This window comes from Numenius arquata, chromosome 3 (assembly GCF_964106895.1).
Source record: "Numenius arquata chromosome 3, bNumArq3.hap1.1, whole genome shotgun sequence".
NCBI lineage: Eukaryota > Metazoa > Chordata > Aves > Charadriiformes > Scolopacidae > Numenius > Numenius arquata.
This window is the reverse complement of record NC_133578.1, coordinates 13379344-13398473: the sequence shown is the minus strand read 5'-3', so window position 1 is coordinate 13398473 and position 19130 is coordinate 13379344. Positions and strand designations below refer to the sequence as shown.

Here is a 19130-nt window from a genome sequence, read left to right as displayed (position 1 = left end):
GGCGCTGTGAGGGATGTTCGGCGGCGGCGACGGCGGCGGTGGCAGCGGCGGGGGCCGCTCGGGCTCGCCATGGTCTGAGGGGGGCTGGTGTGAGGCGCCGTCGCCGCCGCGATGAACGGAGCGGTCCCGTCGCTTTTCGACCCGAAGGAACGGGTGTTGAAGCTGGGCGAGAGCTTCGAGAAGCAGCCGCGCTGCGCCTTCCACACCGTCCGCTGTGAGCGTGGGGCTGGGGCAGCGCCTCAGGACAGGCGGCCCCCCAGAGGACCGGTGGGCTAGGGGAGGGGGATTGGGTGCTACCGGGTGGCGGCACCCAGGCCTCCCCCCCCAGGCCCACCGGTCCCCTGAGGGGCGGGAACGCTGACCGGGCAGGTGCCGCGGCCCGGCTTGGCCTTGCTGGCAGGCCCAGGGGGCGGGTATCGGTGTGAGGGAGGGCATGGCATGGCGTGGCAAGGCGATCGGGGAGCTGGAATATCAATCAGCTGCACAAGAAAAGTACGGGAAGGTGACACGAATTGCCCGTCTTCGTGGCGGGATCCTCGGGGGGTGTGGGCACAGCTGGGAACCGAGTCCCTGTGGCTGGGGGTGCCAATAGCCCTGTGGATATTGGGAGCAACGTGGGGCAGATCAGGCTTCGTTTGCTGCTGGGGTGTGGATATTGGCAGCGATGTGGGGCAGATCAGGCTTCATTTGCTCCTAGGGTGCCAATATCCCTGTGGATATTAGGAGCAATGTGGGGCGGATCATGTTTCCTTTGCTCCTGGGGGTGCCAATATCCCTGTGGATATTGGGAGCAATGCGGGGAAGATCAGGCTTCAGTTCCTCCTGAGAGCATGTTGCTGCTACGGCCATTATATCCCAATGCTGCCCCTTGCTGCTTTCTGGGCACTAACTTTGCTTTTTATACCTTTGGCATCCAGCATTGCGTCTCTGCTGAAAACCAAACTGAGCTGAACCTCTGGCTTTGCCCTCTTTCCTTGTGCTTAGTTTTTGGAAGTTAAGTACAATTCAGCAATCAAAGGTTAAAGGCAGTATTAATCACAAAGCTAGTATACCCTCCCTGAGTACATAATTACTATCTAGAGAGGTGTGTGCTCACAGATTCTGAGGGTAGCTAGGAAACAAATGCTCTCAGGATTATAGTTCTGGTAATTTAGGACTGCTGCTTCTTGTTTTGATGTCTCATTATTTATAGACCGATCCCCAAGATTCAGTCTCACGTACGTTCTCTGGAGAATGTCCCGTATGCTTTCACGCAGTGCAGTGAGATGGGTAATGTGCTTTCTGTGAGCAAATGGAATGGCACTCAGTAGGATTGTCTGCAACTGTGGGAGGGGAGTAAAGGGGAGGGAGCAGGCAAAAGCTATAAATGGATTTAAACAAATGCTGTAACTTGAAATTTACCCTAATTTTAAAGAGGACTAAAAACCATGTCTGGTACCTTCTGCCCTTATGATTTCTTGCTGACTCCTGTAATTTGATGAATTATTCTGAAATCTGTTTTGAAATCTCTCTTCCTTTCCAGCGAATGAGGCATAGAAACTGGCACATTCATCGGTTCTGTCAGATGCAGAGCTTCTCTTCTCTGCACCTGAAGTTTTTGTTAACAAATGAGTAAAGGGGAAGACATCTGCTGGTTAAAAGTTAAGATCAGAAGTCTGTTCATGGACACTGGAATCAGTATCCTAATTTTTCTAAAGTATGAACCACCCAGTGGCTGTATATTAGAACAAACATTCTCTAATTTGATGAGAAACTTCAGAACTATTGTATGCTTATCCCTGTAAGACGACATGTGGGGTTTTGCGGTAAACAAGGTTGGCAGGGCCTGTTACCTGTGCCTTAGCTCAAAGCCTTCTGCTGCATGCATGGTCCTGTCCACCAGCTCCTGGAGCTTGGTTGTCTTGCCCGGTCGGTGTGCAAGCTGGAGCCACGGTTCCCAGCTGTGGTCTGTGCCGCCTGGCCCATGGGTTGCAGGCCGAGTTCCTGAACTGGGAAGCTCCCCAGCTGCAACAGAGTGCTGCCACCCGTGACCGGCAGTGGGTGATGTGACAGGTTGTGAGGCAAGCAGCACGTGCCGTGGCTAGGTAGCATGCCATCTAATGGGTCCCCTTTACACGCCTGGTCCCTCCGTGCCTCTCTTCAGCTGCAACAGGGTGCCGGTCCCCAGTGTGCGAGGCAGGGCACCGAACATCCCGGGGTGTGAGACTGGCCCTGTGCCTGCATTTGGAACCACGGGTTCAAACCCACATGTGTTGCCACGTGCCTTGCAGAGCCTCTTGATGCCATCCTATCTCCCTAGATCTGTGCAGGCAGGCCTTCTAGCTGTAGCCCTTCCCAATTCATTTGTGGTGGAAATACTATTTTATAGGTAATGTTACATAGCTGCAATGCTGGTGCCTGAATACATGGTGATTTTTTTAATGTCTCAGATTTTTGAAAAGGACCAGAAATTGATAACTTCTTTTGTTTAAAACTTATTTTAATTAATACTTTAGATGTTGAAAAAAAACCAAACAAAACCACAAAACCAAAAAGGAAATAAATATTTAATTGGGAAGTAATTTCACTTTTGACAAAAATAAATATACTGAAACTTAACTTTTTGGTCAGCTTCTGATGTGCATGTTATAGTAAAATCAGAAATGGATATTGAGGATTGATGTTCTTCACATTTTCAGTCACTTGTCTACATCTCTCATGTTTTGGATCAACATTTTGATGAGTTATTTGTTTATTTTTCTGATAGTAGTCATGTGAGGATTTATCTTTTGAAATATAACACAGCTTGTTCAGCCTCTTTAACCATTAAAACCTAAAAGGATTTTTCTGATTTTGACCGAAAGGTGCTAACATGTATCCTGAATCTTGAGAAAACCATCTTGACTTTGAATTCTACTGACTTATGGAATGATCTGCTCAAGGGAGTGGTAGATGACACACGAGCAAAAAAGGCTTTAACTTAATAGCCTCCAACTGCAATTAAAAGGTGTCTACATGTACAAGATTCCTGAAAAGCCTGTAAATAATCCAGTTTGTTTTTATCTTTAGATGACTTTAAGCCTGCATCTATTGATATGTCCTGTGAAGGAGACCTTGAAGTTGGCAAAGGTGAACAGGTGACAATAACACTGCCAAATATTGAGGTGAGCGGGCTGGCTGAAGAGTGGCGGGCCTAAGGGAATGATGTATTTTATTGTCATAAGCGTATACTGAATATAGAAGGATATGAAGTTTCAGTGCTGTTTCAGAGATCCTTGTGTGATTTTTAGAGTAGAAAAAAAACTGCTCTAAGAGTGTAAAATTACAAAAGACCTGAAGGTTAAACAGCTGTGCTGTAGCTTTAAGTGTATTCACCACACTGGAAATATGCTGTAGGATGACCCAGAAGTGTTGCGTACACAGAAAAGCTTCATGTGGATGTTGGCAGTGCAAGTTTCCCCTTGGTATTTATTGCTCTAGTGCATGCAGTTCTAAAGCAGGAAAGACTGGAAAGGGAAAATTTACTACCTGCCATGCTTTACTGCTCTGCTGATACGGCAACTGAAACCCTTTTTGGTAAAAGCAGTCCTACAGTGAGCATGCTCTTATTGGGAAATAAGCATTTAATCAGTTTCAAACTAAGCTAAGCTGGGTGAAATCCTGTTCCAGTCAAACACCAGCTGCTTTTGATCATGGCTGCTGTGGATCTAATTTGAATTAACTGATAACATTTTTAAAGGCTAGAAATGATCACTTGTAGTGAACTTGTCATCACTGTGATGGATTGCTGTTTCTAATGGGGGAAAAAAAAAGACTACAGGAGTAACACTAGTAACACTTACTGGACTTCTGATTTAATAGGGCTCAACTCCACCAGTGACTGTGTTCAAGGGCTCAAAGAAGCCTTACCTAAAAGAATGTATCTTAATTATCAACCATGACACTGGAGAATGTCGCCTAGAGAAACTTAGTAGCAACATCACTGTGAAAAAAACCAGGTGGGTGATTTGCAGGAGAAACAACTGTGCTTTACTCATTGTGAAAACTGATTTGTTACTGAGTCTAAATTCAGATGCAGGACTACCCATTACTATTTTTAGCTAAATGTCATTTTTTAGAAAGTACTTGGCCTTGTTCAATAGAGTGAAAAGCCTGCTTCCTTAGCACACTGACTGCACAGCTTTGGAGTCCTGACTGGTGGAAGAAATGGGATTTTTAAATTTTTTTTAAAGTAAAATCTGTCACATTGTTGAAAGAGATGGTAACTATTTTCTGATGAGTATAGAAGGGGGGAATAGTATCTGTTTGGAAAGTAGCTTGCCTACTGTCTTCTGACTTCTAAATGAGAAAATAAAAAAGGTACATTTTTTTACATGTTTCAAGAATATTAATGGCTTGTTTTTCTCATACCACACTTTTGATTTTATTTATTTATTTATTTGGTGCTGAGTCCACATAAGTAATTTCCAGCAGAATTATTATTACATGATCTTGACTAGCTAGGCATAAAAACAAATCAACTGACAAAGTGTTAAAAAGTAATTAGCACTGTATTAAAAAACAATTTTTAATACATCTCTATATGGCATTATAATAATGTAGCTAGAAATCTAATGGTGCTATTTAGAAAGGCATGACAAGTAATTCCATAACTTAACATAGTGTCCCCTGTATTCTCGCCTGTTTCCTTGCACCTTCTAGTAACTAAAAATATCTTGCTTTTACACACAGAGCTGAAGGAAGTAGTAAAGTCCAGTCTCGCATAGAACAGCAACAGCAGCAAATGCGAAATGCAACTAAGGTTCCAAACAACGTTAAAAATTCTCCACCAAAAGAAAAGATGTTTCCATCTTCTCCTATGGATGATATTGAACGAGGTGAGCTTCACTGGCACATAAGTTCCAGAAACTTTGCTCTCAACTATCAATTAGTTTTTAAGAGTCAAGGTTTTTTGTTTGTGTGGTTTTGTTTTGTGGGTTTTTTTGGGGTGTGTTGGGTTTTTTTTAAATTTTTAGATTCATGGTAGAAGCTGATTGTGGAAGCACTTTACCCTAATATGGAAATGACCACTCTGACTCAGGTGGTAACAAAGCAGTATTTGAAACTTGCTAAGGTAAAAAAATCAGATGAACGATTAGGCTTAATAATGCCAAGGGTCCCACTGCTCTCTCCCCTTGATTCTGTCTTCTGCTGCTACATTAATCGAGTATATAGTCGATTGTCTTGTGGCACTGGAACCAACTGAGTCACTTCCATTTTGACATCACTCCTCATTCTTTCTCGGCACTCAGCAAACATAGGTTACAGTGCTTTACAACTCAAAATACATTTAAAATTGCTGGATAAGACCTTGTGAAAGATGAGGTTCCAATGAAAAAGACAGCTAAAAACTGCATAAGTCAACTCTTGAACAGCGCTATGCACTATATTCTTGAGAGATTACTCTGGTTTGGTGCAACACTTGTATTTCACTCAATCGCAGGCCTTATTTTCTTTTGGAGGACAAGGACGATGGCAGGTGGTAATTACTTGCTGCAGAAATGCTGACAGGTGGCAGTTTCACTGACTGGAATTGACATCTGCCTCCCAAGATGTTCTGAATTCCTTTAAACAGATTTTTTTTTTTTTATATATAATTATGAAGGTTGGGGTTTGGTTTTTTTTTTTTTCCATTTTGGTCTTAAGCTCTGACCAGAAATCTATACTACAGAGCAGTACTAGAGTGCATTTGAGGTTGCAAAGAGGAAGGAGTACTTGAGCACATGGAATAAAATACTTTTTCTTGGTGGTCTGTTATTTTGGGGGGGATGGTGGTGTCAAACATATTGCGAGTCGCCAAAGTGGCTGCCAACATGTATCAAACTCTTGTGTAGTGCCAGTTCAATTGTGAGTACTCTTAAAGAATGCAGAATAACTGACCAATAGGGATGTTAGGGACCTTTTAAAGTCATCTAGTCCATCCTTCTGTCTTAAAGTCAGATTTCTACATAATTTTTTAACCTGTTCTAAAAGTCTTCCAGTGACAGATCCTGTGTTCTTTCTGGCAATCAATTCCAGGCCTTTCCTCTCCTTACTATTCAGGTTCTTCCTAATAAATAATCTGACAGTAAGCCCATTACTACTTTCATATTTATTATGTGAGTACAGACCAGATTACTCTGCTGCTTTTGAGCAGTCCTTCATGTACTCGGAAGCTGCTATGTCTTTTTCATTCTTTATGCAAAATGATGCCGGCTGGTTCAGTCTTTCCTTAAAAGTTTTCTACATCCCTGATTCACTGTCACTCTCCTTTAGCTCTCTTATGATGAACCCAGAAACTGAAGTATAGTGCCTAAACACTTACTATTTCAGCTAAGGTTTTAGCAGTGCCGAGTTGAGCAAGAAGACTGTTGTACAGGCACTATTCATCTTTGTATGCAAAGACCAAACAGTGTCACGTCCCAGTGTAACGCTTGTCACTTCCACACCAGCACAGCGCGGTAGAACTGTGCACAGTGATCCCCTGTAACTCACAGACTGTTCAGAAGTGCTGTCTGCTTAATCGTTCTTCATCCCATGGTTGTGTAGCTGACTATTCCTGCTTAAGTACACTACCTTGAACTTGTTACTAACTTCGTTTTCTTGGGTGGGGGAAAGATCACTCTGCCTTTGTCCTCTGGTATGTGTACAGACCTTCCTTCACTGTTAGAAAATACTTGTATAGTATTTATATTTATAAATACAAATAAATTGTCAGAATAAAATATGCCAAAATACAAGGCAGAGAGCTTATTCCTCAATTTTTGGTATTAACTGTTAGCCTTTCACTTAACATTTTTGTCTTATTAGACATTAGTGAGAGCAGGGAGAAAGTGGAATTAAGTGCTTAGGACTTGAGTGGTATCTTTCAGTTATCTTACAGCTCCAGATGTGTAGTAGATCAGTTGTTTTTTTGGCCTTTCTTCTCTAGAATTAATTTTGAAATTACTTTTTGATCATTCTGCTAGTTGCATCCTAATTTTTGCCTTAGCTTTTCTGTCCTTAAGCTGTTCTCTTAGACATGTCCTTAGTAATACGAGGATGCTTCCATTTTATTTTTTTTGTTGTTGTTGTTTTCTTCCCCTCCCCTTCTCTTTCTTTACGTTTGAGTCGGCCAGTGTGGTCTTTTATTGTACTTTCTGTTCTTTCTTGGCATTGGGTCAGTTTGTTCTTGTAACCATAGCTGCACTATTTCAGGTGGCATTTTTCCTGAACATCGTTTTCCTTTAGACTGGCCTTTGACAAGGCTGACTGGCCAAAGCACCTTTCCTTTAGAGTGGCCTTTGATAACTCTGAATTGGAAGGCTTCATGGAACTCTGTGTTGAAGCTTATTCTTTTTCTTTTTTTTTTTTTCTCCTCTCTTCTTCTCTTGATTAAGCTCTGAGCCATCTTGCATCTTGGTGACTTTCATCTTCAACCTCTTCTTCTGTATTGGGTAAATTTGAAGTGAGATGAGCAGCTCTCCTACTTGCTTTTTATGTTTGCTCTATCAAAGCTGTTCCCAAAGGATTTGAAGTGCTTGTGGCACCACCTTGACAAATGTCTGGGCAGTTACAATCTTCTGTAATGATGATGAACTTCTGCACTCTGGGTAACTTCTCAAGTCATTGTATAAAATCTTCATCCACCACAATTCAGTGATGTGTTTCAGACTTGTCACTTCAGCAGCACCCCTATTTTGCACAATTATTATGTGTATCCTTTCTGCAAACGTTAACTTCCTCTGTAGGTTGGACTTCAGCTAGTATATATCAAAAATGCATGCTGTGCAGCATGATCTATCCAGTCATACTCTCCTAAATATTACTGTAGTCACGTGAGTTGTTTCATCAAGAGTGCAAGTTGGTTGAGTCAGTTTGATCTGTTAATTTCCAGTATTTCTACCTCATGTTGTTCTGGCTTCCCTCCCTGCCCCAAATCTATAAACAGAACAAGGATTTGGTGAAATCTTCCTAATGGAAGATGGTTACTACTGCGGATGGTTCCTTTGGTTATTCTTCATGCTTAACTTGGTTTTGAGCAAAATGTCAGATAGTCCAAAAGTGTATTGATTGTAATGCTGAACTGCTGGGAGGCGTTCTGGGTGCAGCTGCAGACACCTTACAGCTAACTTATCTGTGTGATTGTAACTGCAGGTTTTAGTCGGTGAAAGGCATCTTTGGGGGTGCTAAGGAAAATACAGAAGACTTGCTAGTTGCAGAAATTAAAGGCTATGTGGGATGCACTAGCGCGTGGAATGTGGGCTTAGCATTTGGGTTCACAGTCACCCTTGTTCTGACGCTTGGCTTGAAAGGGAGAAAGTGCCCAAGCTATGAAAGAAGAAAACCACATGACAGGCTGGATGCTTGCTTGTGCCCTTTTCTTTGTTCTGGAGACTTTGGGTGGTTTTGGTTTGGTTGCGTTTGGTTTTTTAGTTGCTATAGTGTGTGTATTTGATTTGTTGTTGATTTTTCTTTTTTTATTATTTTTCCCCTCCTTCTTAAATTTCAATTATGATGAATGTTAACTGAGAAACAAATCGTATTGTTTGCAGAGCTAAAAGCAGAAGCCAGTATCATGGATCAGCTGAGTAGCTCTGATAGTTCATCTGACTCTAAAAGTTCTTCGTCCTCTTCATCAAGTAGTGAAAATAGTTCTAGTGATTCTGAAGACGAGGAAATGAAGCCCTCTCTTCCGATGTCGATGCCGTATTTGCAGCCACAGCCTACTGTGTCTGCCATACCACAACAGGCTGCCCCTGACAAAGATGCCAGTCATAACAGATCCCAAGAGAGCAGTGGTCATATGATGAATACACTACGTAAGTACAAAGGCTGTTCTTTTCTTAGTGCGCGATTCCAGACATCAAGATTCTGAAAGGAAACCATATTGTTTTTAAGTATGTCTCTGTTATAATTAAAACTGTGGGAAGTGATGCTAGGGTTTGATTGTTCAGCAGTGGTCTGAATTAGACACTGGGCTAGAAGGTTCTTGGTCCCCAGAGATATTAAATTAAAGCTGATGCAGTTGAAAATATTTCCTAAGCTCTTCTGGCTTCCTCCCAGTTATATACATTGGGACTAGAGAACAGTAATTTTGTATTGAAAATACTTGAACTAACAGGGCACTCCCCAAACATATGCTTATAATTTCTTGGGTAGAACTATGGGAAAGATACTATACTGGCAGTGCTCTGAATTACAGAAGAGATGGTGTATTTTTAGCTACTCCAGTTACTATTATTCATGGCACTGTTCCACTGGACAGCATGGCAAAACTGGCCTTTGCATATGAGGAAGGAGGCGATTTGCTTTTAGATGATAATATCTTGGTCCCCACATCCAGGCAACTAAAAATGTAATTTGAAGAGTAGCTGTGATGTTCTTCAAGAAGTGGTTGCTGCGCAGCCTGGAATTGGATGCTCGGTGTATTCCAAAAAAGGCGCGTTTGGACCAAAAAAAATAAATCCCACTAGGCAGAGAATCTTAAGTTTGCTACCTAAATAGCAGGAGTATTCAGACATAGAAGTGAGTATTTGGCTATGATGACTCTTCAAAAATTATAATACTTTTAATTAGGTGCTTAGCTGCAGGCTCCTGGTTTGAAGAGATTCCCATCAGTCCTGGTTTGCAGCCTAAGATCTTTAAGGTTTATCATTTATATGTAAAGTTGTTATACTGAAGTTTTAGACTCTGGCAGATCTACTTTTATTTCAGTACTTAATGAACAGGGATTTTTTGTAGCTAGTATTTAAATACTTAATTAAATATCTGTGCTAGTTAGTTATGTACCGCATCAACTGAGAAGTCCTGTGACTTCGTGTGCAAAGGCCTAAATGCTGCTTTCATTTTACTGTCACTGCAGAGAACAATATCTCATGTTTATAATTTGTGTAGCTTTAGAGTGTGCCATTTATTTCAACCCTTATTCACAAATGGGATTTCCCGTTCTTCATGCTTTAAATAAAACTGTTACAAAAACAAGATTAAGCTCTATCCCCAGTGACAGAATCCCAGCTGGCAAAGCTTCCACTGAGAAATACACTTACAAGTACAGGTGGCCAGGTCCCCCAGTTCCAACACTCATAGTGAGAAAACGCTGCTTAAAACATCAAAACTGTTACAGAGGAAGTTGGTGGCTTGATGGTGCTCAAGAACCACGTTGACGGGTAGAACCTCTGTGGCATCGAGTCCTGGGCTTGACTATCTGAGGTTGCCTAGATCTTTAGCTTAATCCCATTTACTTAGGTTATGGTTACAGATCTATTTACTGTTTAAAATGATTCTGCTCCCAACTTCTAGTATGGTTAACACTTGAAATACATTTCAGCTAGACAAAGATCAAAACAGTTACTCTCAAGGAGAATGTGTTTCTCTAGCTCCCTTGCTGAGGGGAATTTGGCAGGAGAGCAAAACCTGAAGAAACTAAATGGTTAGCACATGGTTCTAGCTTGAATGGCAAAGAGTTCTCAGTCGGGGTCCTGTACAGTCATTTCTTCCACATCAAATAATGTTTTACAAAAATAAAATATCGAATCAACAAATGTCAGTACAAGCTGTTTGCTTGTCTAATCCTGTTTTGAGGTTTGACCGCTTTTGTGCGTGACTGGTTTTCTGTACCCCTGTAGAATCAGGGTCACACTGGGTAATTAGTGAAGTTTTCCTGTGGCTTGCTGTGCACAGGCGGATGGCTGGGGGAAGGCTCAGAGAGCAGAGTTTCATCTTGCGTGTAGAAATCATACAGCTGAGGTTTTGTGGAACTTGGAAAACACAGGAGGTGGTGTCTAGAGCATGGTAACCAAATACTTCTGTCAGATATACATGATCTACTTCCTCAGGAATTCGGGGCTCAAGGCTGCCCCTCAGCCCCAAAATACTGCTTCTGTTTAAACAGATTTAAGTTAAATAAAGCAATTTTCCAAAGGAAAAACCAGTGTAGATTGGCTATTCCGGGGCCTTGTGTTATGTATGTAGTATTCAGCACAACTTCACTTCTTTGGGTACTTGGTGCTGCTACAAGCAGAGAGTCAGGAAATTATTTTCCCTTGTATTAGTTTGGTGTTGGTGTGACCACTGAGATCTGTGAAACACAGGTCACTCTTGTGAGTTTCTCCATCCCCTATAACTGGCAAGAATTCAATTAAATGTATTAAATTCATTGATTTTTAAAATGTAGGAAATGTCATAATTTTCAGTGCAATCTATTTTTTCCATTTGCTAATAAGCAATTGGCACTGTGAAAACTGAATTCAACAGCTTTCCCTGCTTTATTGCTGTCTTGTAAGTACGGTAGAGTCTAGATGTTTCTTCAGGGTCCTAGTTAAATGAACTTTCCGTTCCTGCACCAAACACATCTGAAAAGTACCAACTCGAGTCTGTGTTATTTTGCCACCTCTCTGAAGATGTCTTTTGGAGACAGGGATATAAAAATGGGGCAGACAGTTTTCCCCGAAGTAAATCCTGATGCATTATTTCTGACTCTGGAACTTGGAGTTCTTGCTTTTCCCATCTGCTGGTTTTCACAAGCATTGGTATTTTTGGCTGGTGTTATAGGGTTTGTGTAATTTCTATTAACTATGTTGAAATAACTTTTGAAGGCTGCAGGATCGCTATTTGGAAGGTTATCTTCCTCTTCGTGCTCCCAGTCCTCTCCTCAAGTAGGTAGTGCATAACAGGGTTGGGATTTCTAAGAATTCACTGTAAATTTTCCTTTGAGTGATAAATGCATGAGTTTTTTTATGGCAAGTTTATCAATTATCATTATTACTAATGCCATTCTCTGCCTTGAAATATTACTTCTTAGGAGAATATATTGTCCTGAATAATTATTGACAAATTACTTTATTTCGTTCTTTCAAAATTGCTCTTTTAATTTATATTAAAATAATAAGGCTGTAAATGTTGCCTCTATATAGAGGATTGGAAAAAAATTATCTACAATAGTACCTTAAAGATCACTGGAAACAGCCATCTTCACTATTCTTATTTTATATAAAGTGTTTTCTGTCTTGTGGCAGAGAACCATGTACCGCTTTCTAAGCTTTAGTGATGACATGGTGGAAAACAAAGGAAGGCCAAATGCAGCCACGTTAAAGCCTTCAGTGTTCTGGCAGCAATGATATGCCTGACAACGACAGATCCAATCTGCGGCTCTTGTCGGGTTTACTCTCTTGAGGTGACTTTTTTACCCACGTGCAAAAGTGATCAGTGGAGGGTGCTGCAGCTGAGGAAAAGGCATGTGAAAATAGTGTGCCTACTCAGTTTCAGTGATTTTTTTTTTTCTATTTTATTTTTTTTTCTTCCTTTGTTTTTTAGGCCCTTTCTGCACAACACAGTCTGAGATGCATTCCTTTTTTTTCCTTTTTTAAATGGCTGTTTGGCAGGGGAGGTGTGAATAAAAGCATACTACTTGGAAGAAATTCTTAAAAATGTGTGGGAAGTTGCTAGATACGATGTAGATTCTGTATAGCGTGCTGCTGGATTTTTTTTTTTTTTTTGTTAGTTATCTGTCAGCCTGGAAAGATTCCCTTCCTCCTACCCCCTAAGCTTCTGGACATCCATTGCAAGCATGATGTAGTCCTCCTTCTTGCTTCCCCATTTTGAAATATATATATATATATGTATAGCCACCAAATTAAAGTGCTGTGTAAAATTTCTTTTGATGTTTTGTTTGTTCACTTCTTCCAAAACCTGTTTGAAATAGTAGGTCACTGATACATCTTTAAATGGCACATCAAAGAGCTGCTGCTCTTGATTGAGACACCACTTTGTTTTCAAGCGTAGCTGAGTAGCATTCAGATGTGTTTTTAAAAAAAAAACCAACTCGTTTTTCACAAAACTGCATTCACCAGCAGTTTTCCCACTTACGAAGCATGAAAATGTGGGTGGCAAAGATAGCTAGGTGTTGTCTTTTGTGATCTGGTGATATTAAATAAATGCGCTTGTGGCTAGTGAGCTAATGGCTTCCTTGCCAAGATTGTAAAATTGTAGAAAAGTGATCTCTCTAAGGTTCTGTCACTGGGGAGTTTGCTTCTACACCTACTTATTCTTTTATCATAGAATGGTTTGGGTTAGAAGGGACCTTTTAAAGATCACCTAGTCCAACCCCCCTGCCCTGTTTAGTATTAGTTTTTGTGAGCCTTTAATTGGGAAAGGGAATATCTTGAAAGAAAAAAAGTTTTTCCTTGAAAATGACTAATACAATGACTCTCTCTCTTCTAGGAAATGACTTGCAGCTGAGTGAATCTGGAAGCGATAGTGATGACTGAACAAATTTTTGGCCTTAAGTGTATCACCTTTTTTGCTAAATATGTCTTAGCATCTGTTTTGCACTAAGATTAGATTACCAGAGACTGGAATGAATGTCCTCGATTTTGATAATAGACATCCTAATTTTCTACTGACACATCATGTCTATAATACAGCAGCATTGATATCCTGTCAGTGCTAGGGTTATGTGTTTATCTTTCAAATTACTGTATTTACAGTACAATTGTGTATGATCTGATTTTGATTATTTTTTGCCTCAGCCACCTGTTTTACTTGAAACTGATTTGTAACAGCTAGTTACTTTATATAAATAGTTATGGAATGGAGAAATTTCTGATATTTATGGAGGCAAGTTTCCTTCCTATCGTTCAAACGCTGAATGCTGATCTCACAACTTTTACTTGGAGGGAGTGAAAGGGAGAACTAAATGAGGTCTGCTGTGTCAGCTACGCTTTTTGTTCAGTTCACAGTTCATACCTTTAAGGAAACTGCTGAATAATGTGGTCCACTAGTGCAGTTACAGTTTACAATTGTTCAACACATTGCTGAATTCTTAATTTCATTGTATTATAGGACTCTATATTTCTGAGCCTCAAGATTCCTAAGGGAACTTGTCTATTCTCTGCCTTTTTTATGTAACTTGAATAGGCTGGTCTTTTTACAACCTTTTTGTATCTAAATTTAGATAACTGCAGAGACAGCAATGGATTTCTTTCATTTAATTCTGTAACAGAAATCAGAAAATTTCTTTGTAGGAGTATAAAAGTAATTTAATAAAGCAATATTTATCATTTTCATGTGTCTGATTCTCTTTTTACTCGTTAAGAATTCCACTTTCTACTTACAGTAGTCATGCAAAGAAATAGCAAGCAGTGAAACGGTAGCTAATGATACTGTGTTAGAGCAGAAAAGGTGTTTGCCTAGTCTTATTTTTTCCTCATTTGAAATTGTGTTTCAAGACTTGAAGAACTGCAGGTAAGAGTCCAAATTTCATCCTGTAGTTTACTACCGGAGAGTTTTGTAATTAACGAACCTTAGCAAATGTCTGTCCGATGAATTCTGATGAGATAAATCTGCTCAGTCTTGCACAGAAGTCTCCTTTGCTAGATTGCAGTGATTGAATCGCATCTCTGTGTCGAAGCTGTGAGGACTGAATTCTATATGTAAGCCTGAACGTGCAGACATGGAAAAATGCACACTCAATAAATTTATACAATAGATGGTACTAGACTGGCTTATTCCCTGGACTGTGCTGCGAGAGTCAGCCTGTGCTTACCTCTAGACAGATGAAGAGGGTAAAATGCTGTCCACCCCTCACAACGGAACTTTTATTGGTACCACCAGGCAGAAATGAAATATTGGAAACTCTGCTTTCTGACGCTTCCCCTCCTTGCACTCTGTACCCCAAAATATGGCAGTGCTCTGCACCAGGTAACAGCTTGCTAGTCTTCCAGCTTCCTAAAGCTGGTATCATAAGAACCAAAACGTTTTCTTGTTTATATTCAAAGGAAACAAAGCTCAAGTTAGTAACCACGGGCAAACAGGCCTTTGAGAAGAAAAGGGCTAATGAGCAGCCTTGAGGAAGGATGCTGTGTCATAACTTGGAACTTTCTCAAGGGAAAGGGTATGGAGTTCTCTGATGGAGCATGGCTGTTGGTATGGGAATTCCGGCAGAGCAGCTGGTTCTTGGCACCTGCTGCTAATAAAGTCTCCGAGGGCGATGTGAGGAACTGAGATGTTGCAGGTAACCTTAGGACTAAGGAGCAGCCCTGGGTGCTAAATAAAGGGGTGCACAACAGTGCAGTGTCCTGAGCTGAAATGTCCTCTTTTCGCCTTCCCTCTGTCCCCAGTGGTTTATTGGTATCAAAGCCTTCCTTTAGGCCAGCTCTAAATCCTAATTCTAGCCAGAATGCTGCTGGCTTTTCCGAATAACAGTGTATTCAGGGCGTATGGGAGCAGATGTGCGGAACTAATGCCCAGGCCAGGGTCTAAGTCATGGACAGCGTGTGCACTTATGAATTACAGTCACTCCTTCAGCGATAAAACCGGTGAGTACAACCTACCCCTACCTGGTATATAATGGTGTGTACAGGTGCTTAAATACAGCTCTGGGAGTAAAGCAGATTTCTGAGACTCAGGACTGTAGCTAAGCCTGTGCTATCTTTAGGATGTGATCTTTGGGTTGAAGGCTTTCTGGGATGGGGAGAGTCTCGGTTAAGCTTTTGTACAACACGTAGTACAACGTGATTAGCAGCCAGGCAGACACTACCTGGTATAAATAAGTCAAATGCAAAGTTGTGACAACTGAGGAAAGGCTCCCTTTAAATATCAAGACAAGAAACAGAGTTCCTATAGAGATAAGGGACAAAAAAAAGATAACAGACCTTAAATGTGTGAAGAAAAAAGCGCTGTGTGCTGGTTCCAGCCCAAACGTATGTGATCCGACTCCCCTTCTCCGCGGAAGTGTCGAACATGTGAGTGAGCTGGAGAGCTTGCTGGGGCCCGTTGCCGCACAGAGGGGATTGGCTTGGATCTCATTTCTGACTTGCTGGGGGTATTTCCTCCCCCAAGGCTTGGTTTGCGTGCGCTGAGCCCCCGCGCCTCCTGCTGCAGGGTCTTCTCAAAAGGCAGGGGTGAGGGGGCGGTTGGCGGCACTGAGATTTAGAAGCGTGAATAAGGGGTATTCTCACAACAGAAAACCAGATCGGGTTGTCTTTTTGGCTTTGGAAATTTTTTTTGGACCCTGATTTGAAACTTCTTTCCCTCTCCTTTAAAACCAGTTTTATTCCCCTCATGTCAACTTAACTAGCAATGAATAAAATCAGCCGCTCCTACAGGTTCCTATGACCACTGTTCCTATGACCTCTGACTGCCTCTTTCAAAATAGTCTTCTGAAATTAATCTGGCTCTATCCCTTTGCTTTCAGCTGTTTTGTCTTCACATCCTGAGGTTTAAAATGTGCGTGTGTATATGTATCTCTAAGCAGTAATAACATTTGAAGAATATTTTACTGTGACATTATAATTAAGCTATTGTGTATGTTTTGGATTTTAGAAACGTCTGTGTATCGCTTACATTGAAAAGTAAAAAATATCTTCCCAATATAACTGGAAACTTCAAAAATTTGGCTAGTAACTACCTCTTCAGGGTTGTTGTATTCAACCCCCCATTAAGTCCTGAAATGGTGGTAATGTCTGCTTACCAATCTAACTACCTTGCCTGGCAGCTTCCAATTTTTGTAAGTTTTTGTACTCTTGTTTTTCACGGACCCTGCCTCGGGGCACGTGGAGAGGCTGAGGTGATCTCTTCAGGGCAGTCCTGGCACCCCTGGATTCCAGGACTAACATGGGAATTGCCATTTACTTGAGGTTTTCTGTCTATCTGTAATGCCCTCTTGAGATCCTTGCCCCTAATGCTGTAAGGGGCCTTTAGGAAGTTCTAGTTGATAAGCATCAAGCTCGATACAATGTCCTTGGTAAGTAATAACCTCATTTCCCATATAATCTCTGGAAATGATTTTGATGACTAGGTGTGGATTACTGAAAACAGCTGTTCATCAAAATCATGATATCAGAATCAGCTGGAGCCCAGCTCATTGCGGAGTTTATTGTCAAGGCACCTGATATGATCAGCGTCATTGCATGACCTTTGTTCTTCATTTTGAAGGAAGGCGGGAGATAACCTTTTTCAGATTAAAGGACTTCAGTAAGTCACTTCTGTACTAACAGGCAGTGAATCATCTTGAGAACAGAGCAACAGTATTTCTAAGAAGAATTATTTGTTGGGTCTTTCTTAACCGATTTCTGAGGAACCAAACATGAGCAGATCGTCTCAGATAACCTGTTTGCTTAACTCAGTTTGCTTTGGTTCTCAAGATTTTGACCCACAAAAATTGTATCCTTTCTGGCCAACGCTTTTTATTTTCTTTAGAATTTCTAGAGGAAGGTTTCTGAGAAACAGCCAAGCAGACTGTTGAATCCTTCTCAAACAGAAGAGATGAGGATGCCTAGGCTGGACAGAAACGAAGAAGCACAAAGGAAGAAAGAAGGGGATGACTTGGCTCATGATGGTTCCTAGGCTGAATGCTCACAGAACATCTGAATTCCACCACTCTTTGAGGTCACACAGCTAACCACGTAAGGTGCTGAGGACAATTTAAGTAGATACGGAGTTCAGACCTGCTTTTTGAGGAGATGTAAAAAGTAGAATGAGGAAAAGAGAAGTTTTGAATAAGTGTGTTTGCGTTTTGTTATAATATATATTCCTGCTGCTTTGTGGGAGGTAGGGGAAATTTTCTTATTTCCAAAAAGATGGTGAAGATGTACTGAAATAAGGAGAAAAAAGTGTGAAATGATACTTTCTTTCACAGTTTAGACCAAAAACTTGATAGGAGTAGTCATACGCATCTGAGGCGAGGACTGAAAGACCTATGTGTCTCAGCTATCACTCTGCCCAGTTCAATGAAACTGTGGTGATAGATTCTCCTGGTTGTTAACTGGTTACCAGTTATGTCCCAAGTGATCATGGTCCCCCTGTGTAAGAATAATTCATGATGGCTTGGGTATTTGCAGGCAGCAGCTCCTTGCGTACCAGCTATATGCACAGGAACAGGCTGAATTAGTGGAAAGCTCTGAAGAATCTGTTACTGCGGCTTCTATTTTACTGCTTGCAGACTCTCATGTTGGAGGAAAGCTCTTGAAGCACAGACTCAGAGCTCAGGGTTTGTGTCAGCAGGAAGAACTATTCAGCTCATAAGCAGAGATACCAACTTCATACAGAGTTTCCATATAACCTATGCTACGTCTCTGTAGTGAAGGATCTGGCCTGCTGGGAACAGCGAGGGCTTGGGCTCTAGTTGTCTCTGTGGTTTTCTGAATCCATAGACGTGTATAGAAGTGTAGAAGAACACATAAGAGTGTGTTCTCAGATTTTCCTTCTCTGAAAAGCAAATCCCTCTGCTGTGGTGAGGGAGGAATGCAGGTTAGAGGCAAAGATGAAGGAGCCTCTCATTCAACAGAGAAGGCTTTGTTGATGTACAACACGTACCTGGTGAGTTAACTGCTGAGACCTCTCTTGACTTGCTTTGAACAGGGGCCCTTGTTACAGAACCTGTTCTCCATCTCTCATCTCCCATACGCCGTCTTTTCCATGCAGCTTGGGTTGTCTCCTGAAAATTCATACCTGGCTTGTTCTCATAAGTGTGCTTACGCATGACAGACGATTATTTGCTTCCCCTAAGAGACGAGGCCTTCTTCATGCTGTTATTTAAAGTTTAAAGAAAAGTGGAGTGTCTTAAAAAGGTAATTAAAGAAGACCCAACAACAACCCAAACCGTTCTTTAATCTCTTTAGTTTCACTTCCACATGCTGTGTGTCTTGTCCAACCAGTTTCAGTGCTCTTGCAAAACAGTTGCACAATGACTTCCTCTTAGCAACCAGCAGAATTAAACCTGAGCTCACCTAATTGGCTGTACCTTTTCTAAGATCCTCAATGTATTGAGTTTCCAATAAACTCTGCAACCCTCCCCCTTTTTCCTGCACCTTTTCATTGCCACGACTTTCGGAATAAATACTCATGGATGTCCTCAAATACAGCTCTGAGAGAGACACGGGAGCTGGTTGCAACCTGAAATGCCAACTCATCCCTTAACCAATTTCCTTTTTACACCTGACTCTCTGCACGTTGAAAATTTATAAAAAGATCTAGGCTTTCATCAGGGTTTTGATCCAAGTGTTTATGGTAGTTTTAAAAAATCTCCCACCACCAAGTGTTCCTAAAAGCTAAGGTTGTTTTAAAGGCCAGTGTCCGACTGAGATTCCCCCTTCCAATAAAACCAGGTTTCGTGCCAGTTGCTGATTTTACTGGAATAACAAGGGCACAACAGA

At 41.3% G+C, this 19130-nt stretch overlaps 1 protein-coding gene across 1 annotated transcript; it reads left to right on the top strand.

Moving 5' to 3' along the window:
• Nucleotides 1–40: 40 nt before the first annotated feature.
• Nucleotides 41–14038, top strand: EAF2 (ELL associated factor 2). The gene is made up of 6 exons (XM_074145522.1): nt 41–214; nt 3049–3143; nt 3841–3977; nt 4711–4856; nt 8532–8798; nt 13198–14038. The coding sequence occupies exons 1-6, from the start codon at nt 112–114 to the stop codon at nt 13242–13244; spliced, it is 795 nt and encodes a 264-aa protein (XP_074001623.1). The 5' UTR covers nt 41–111; the 3' UTR covers nt 13245–14038.
• Nucleotides 14039–19130: the final 5092 nt, after the last annotated feature.

Coding starts and splice junctions, on each gene's coding strand:
- EAF2 (XM_074145522.1), top strand. CDS start 112: ATGAACGGAGCGGTCCCGTCGCTTTTCGACCCGAAGGAACGGGTGTTG. Junction 3,144..3,840: donor TAACACTGCCAAATATTGAG/GTGAGCGGGCTG, acceptor CTGATTTAATAG/GGCTCAACTCCACCAGTGAC. Junction 3,978..4,710: donor ATCACTGTGAAAAAAACCAG/GTGGGTGATTTG, acceptor TTTTACACACAG/AGCTGAAGGAAGTAGTAAAG.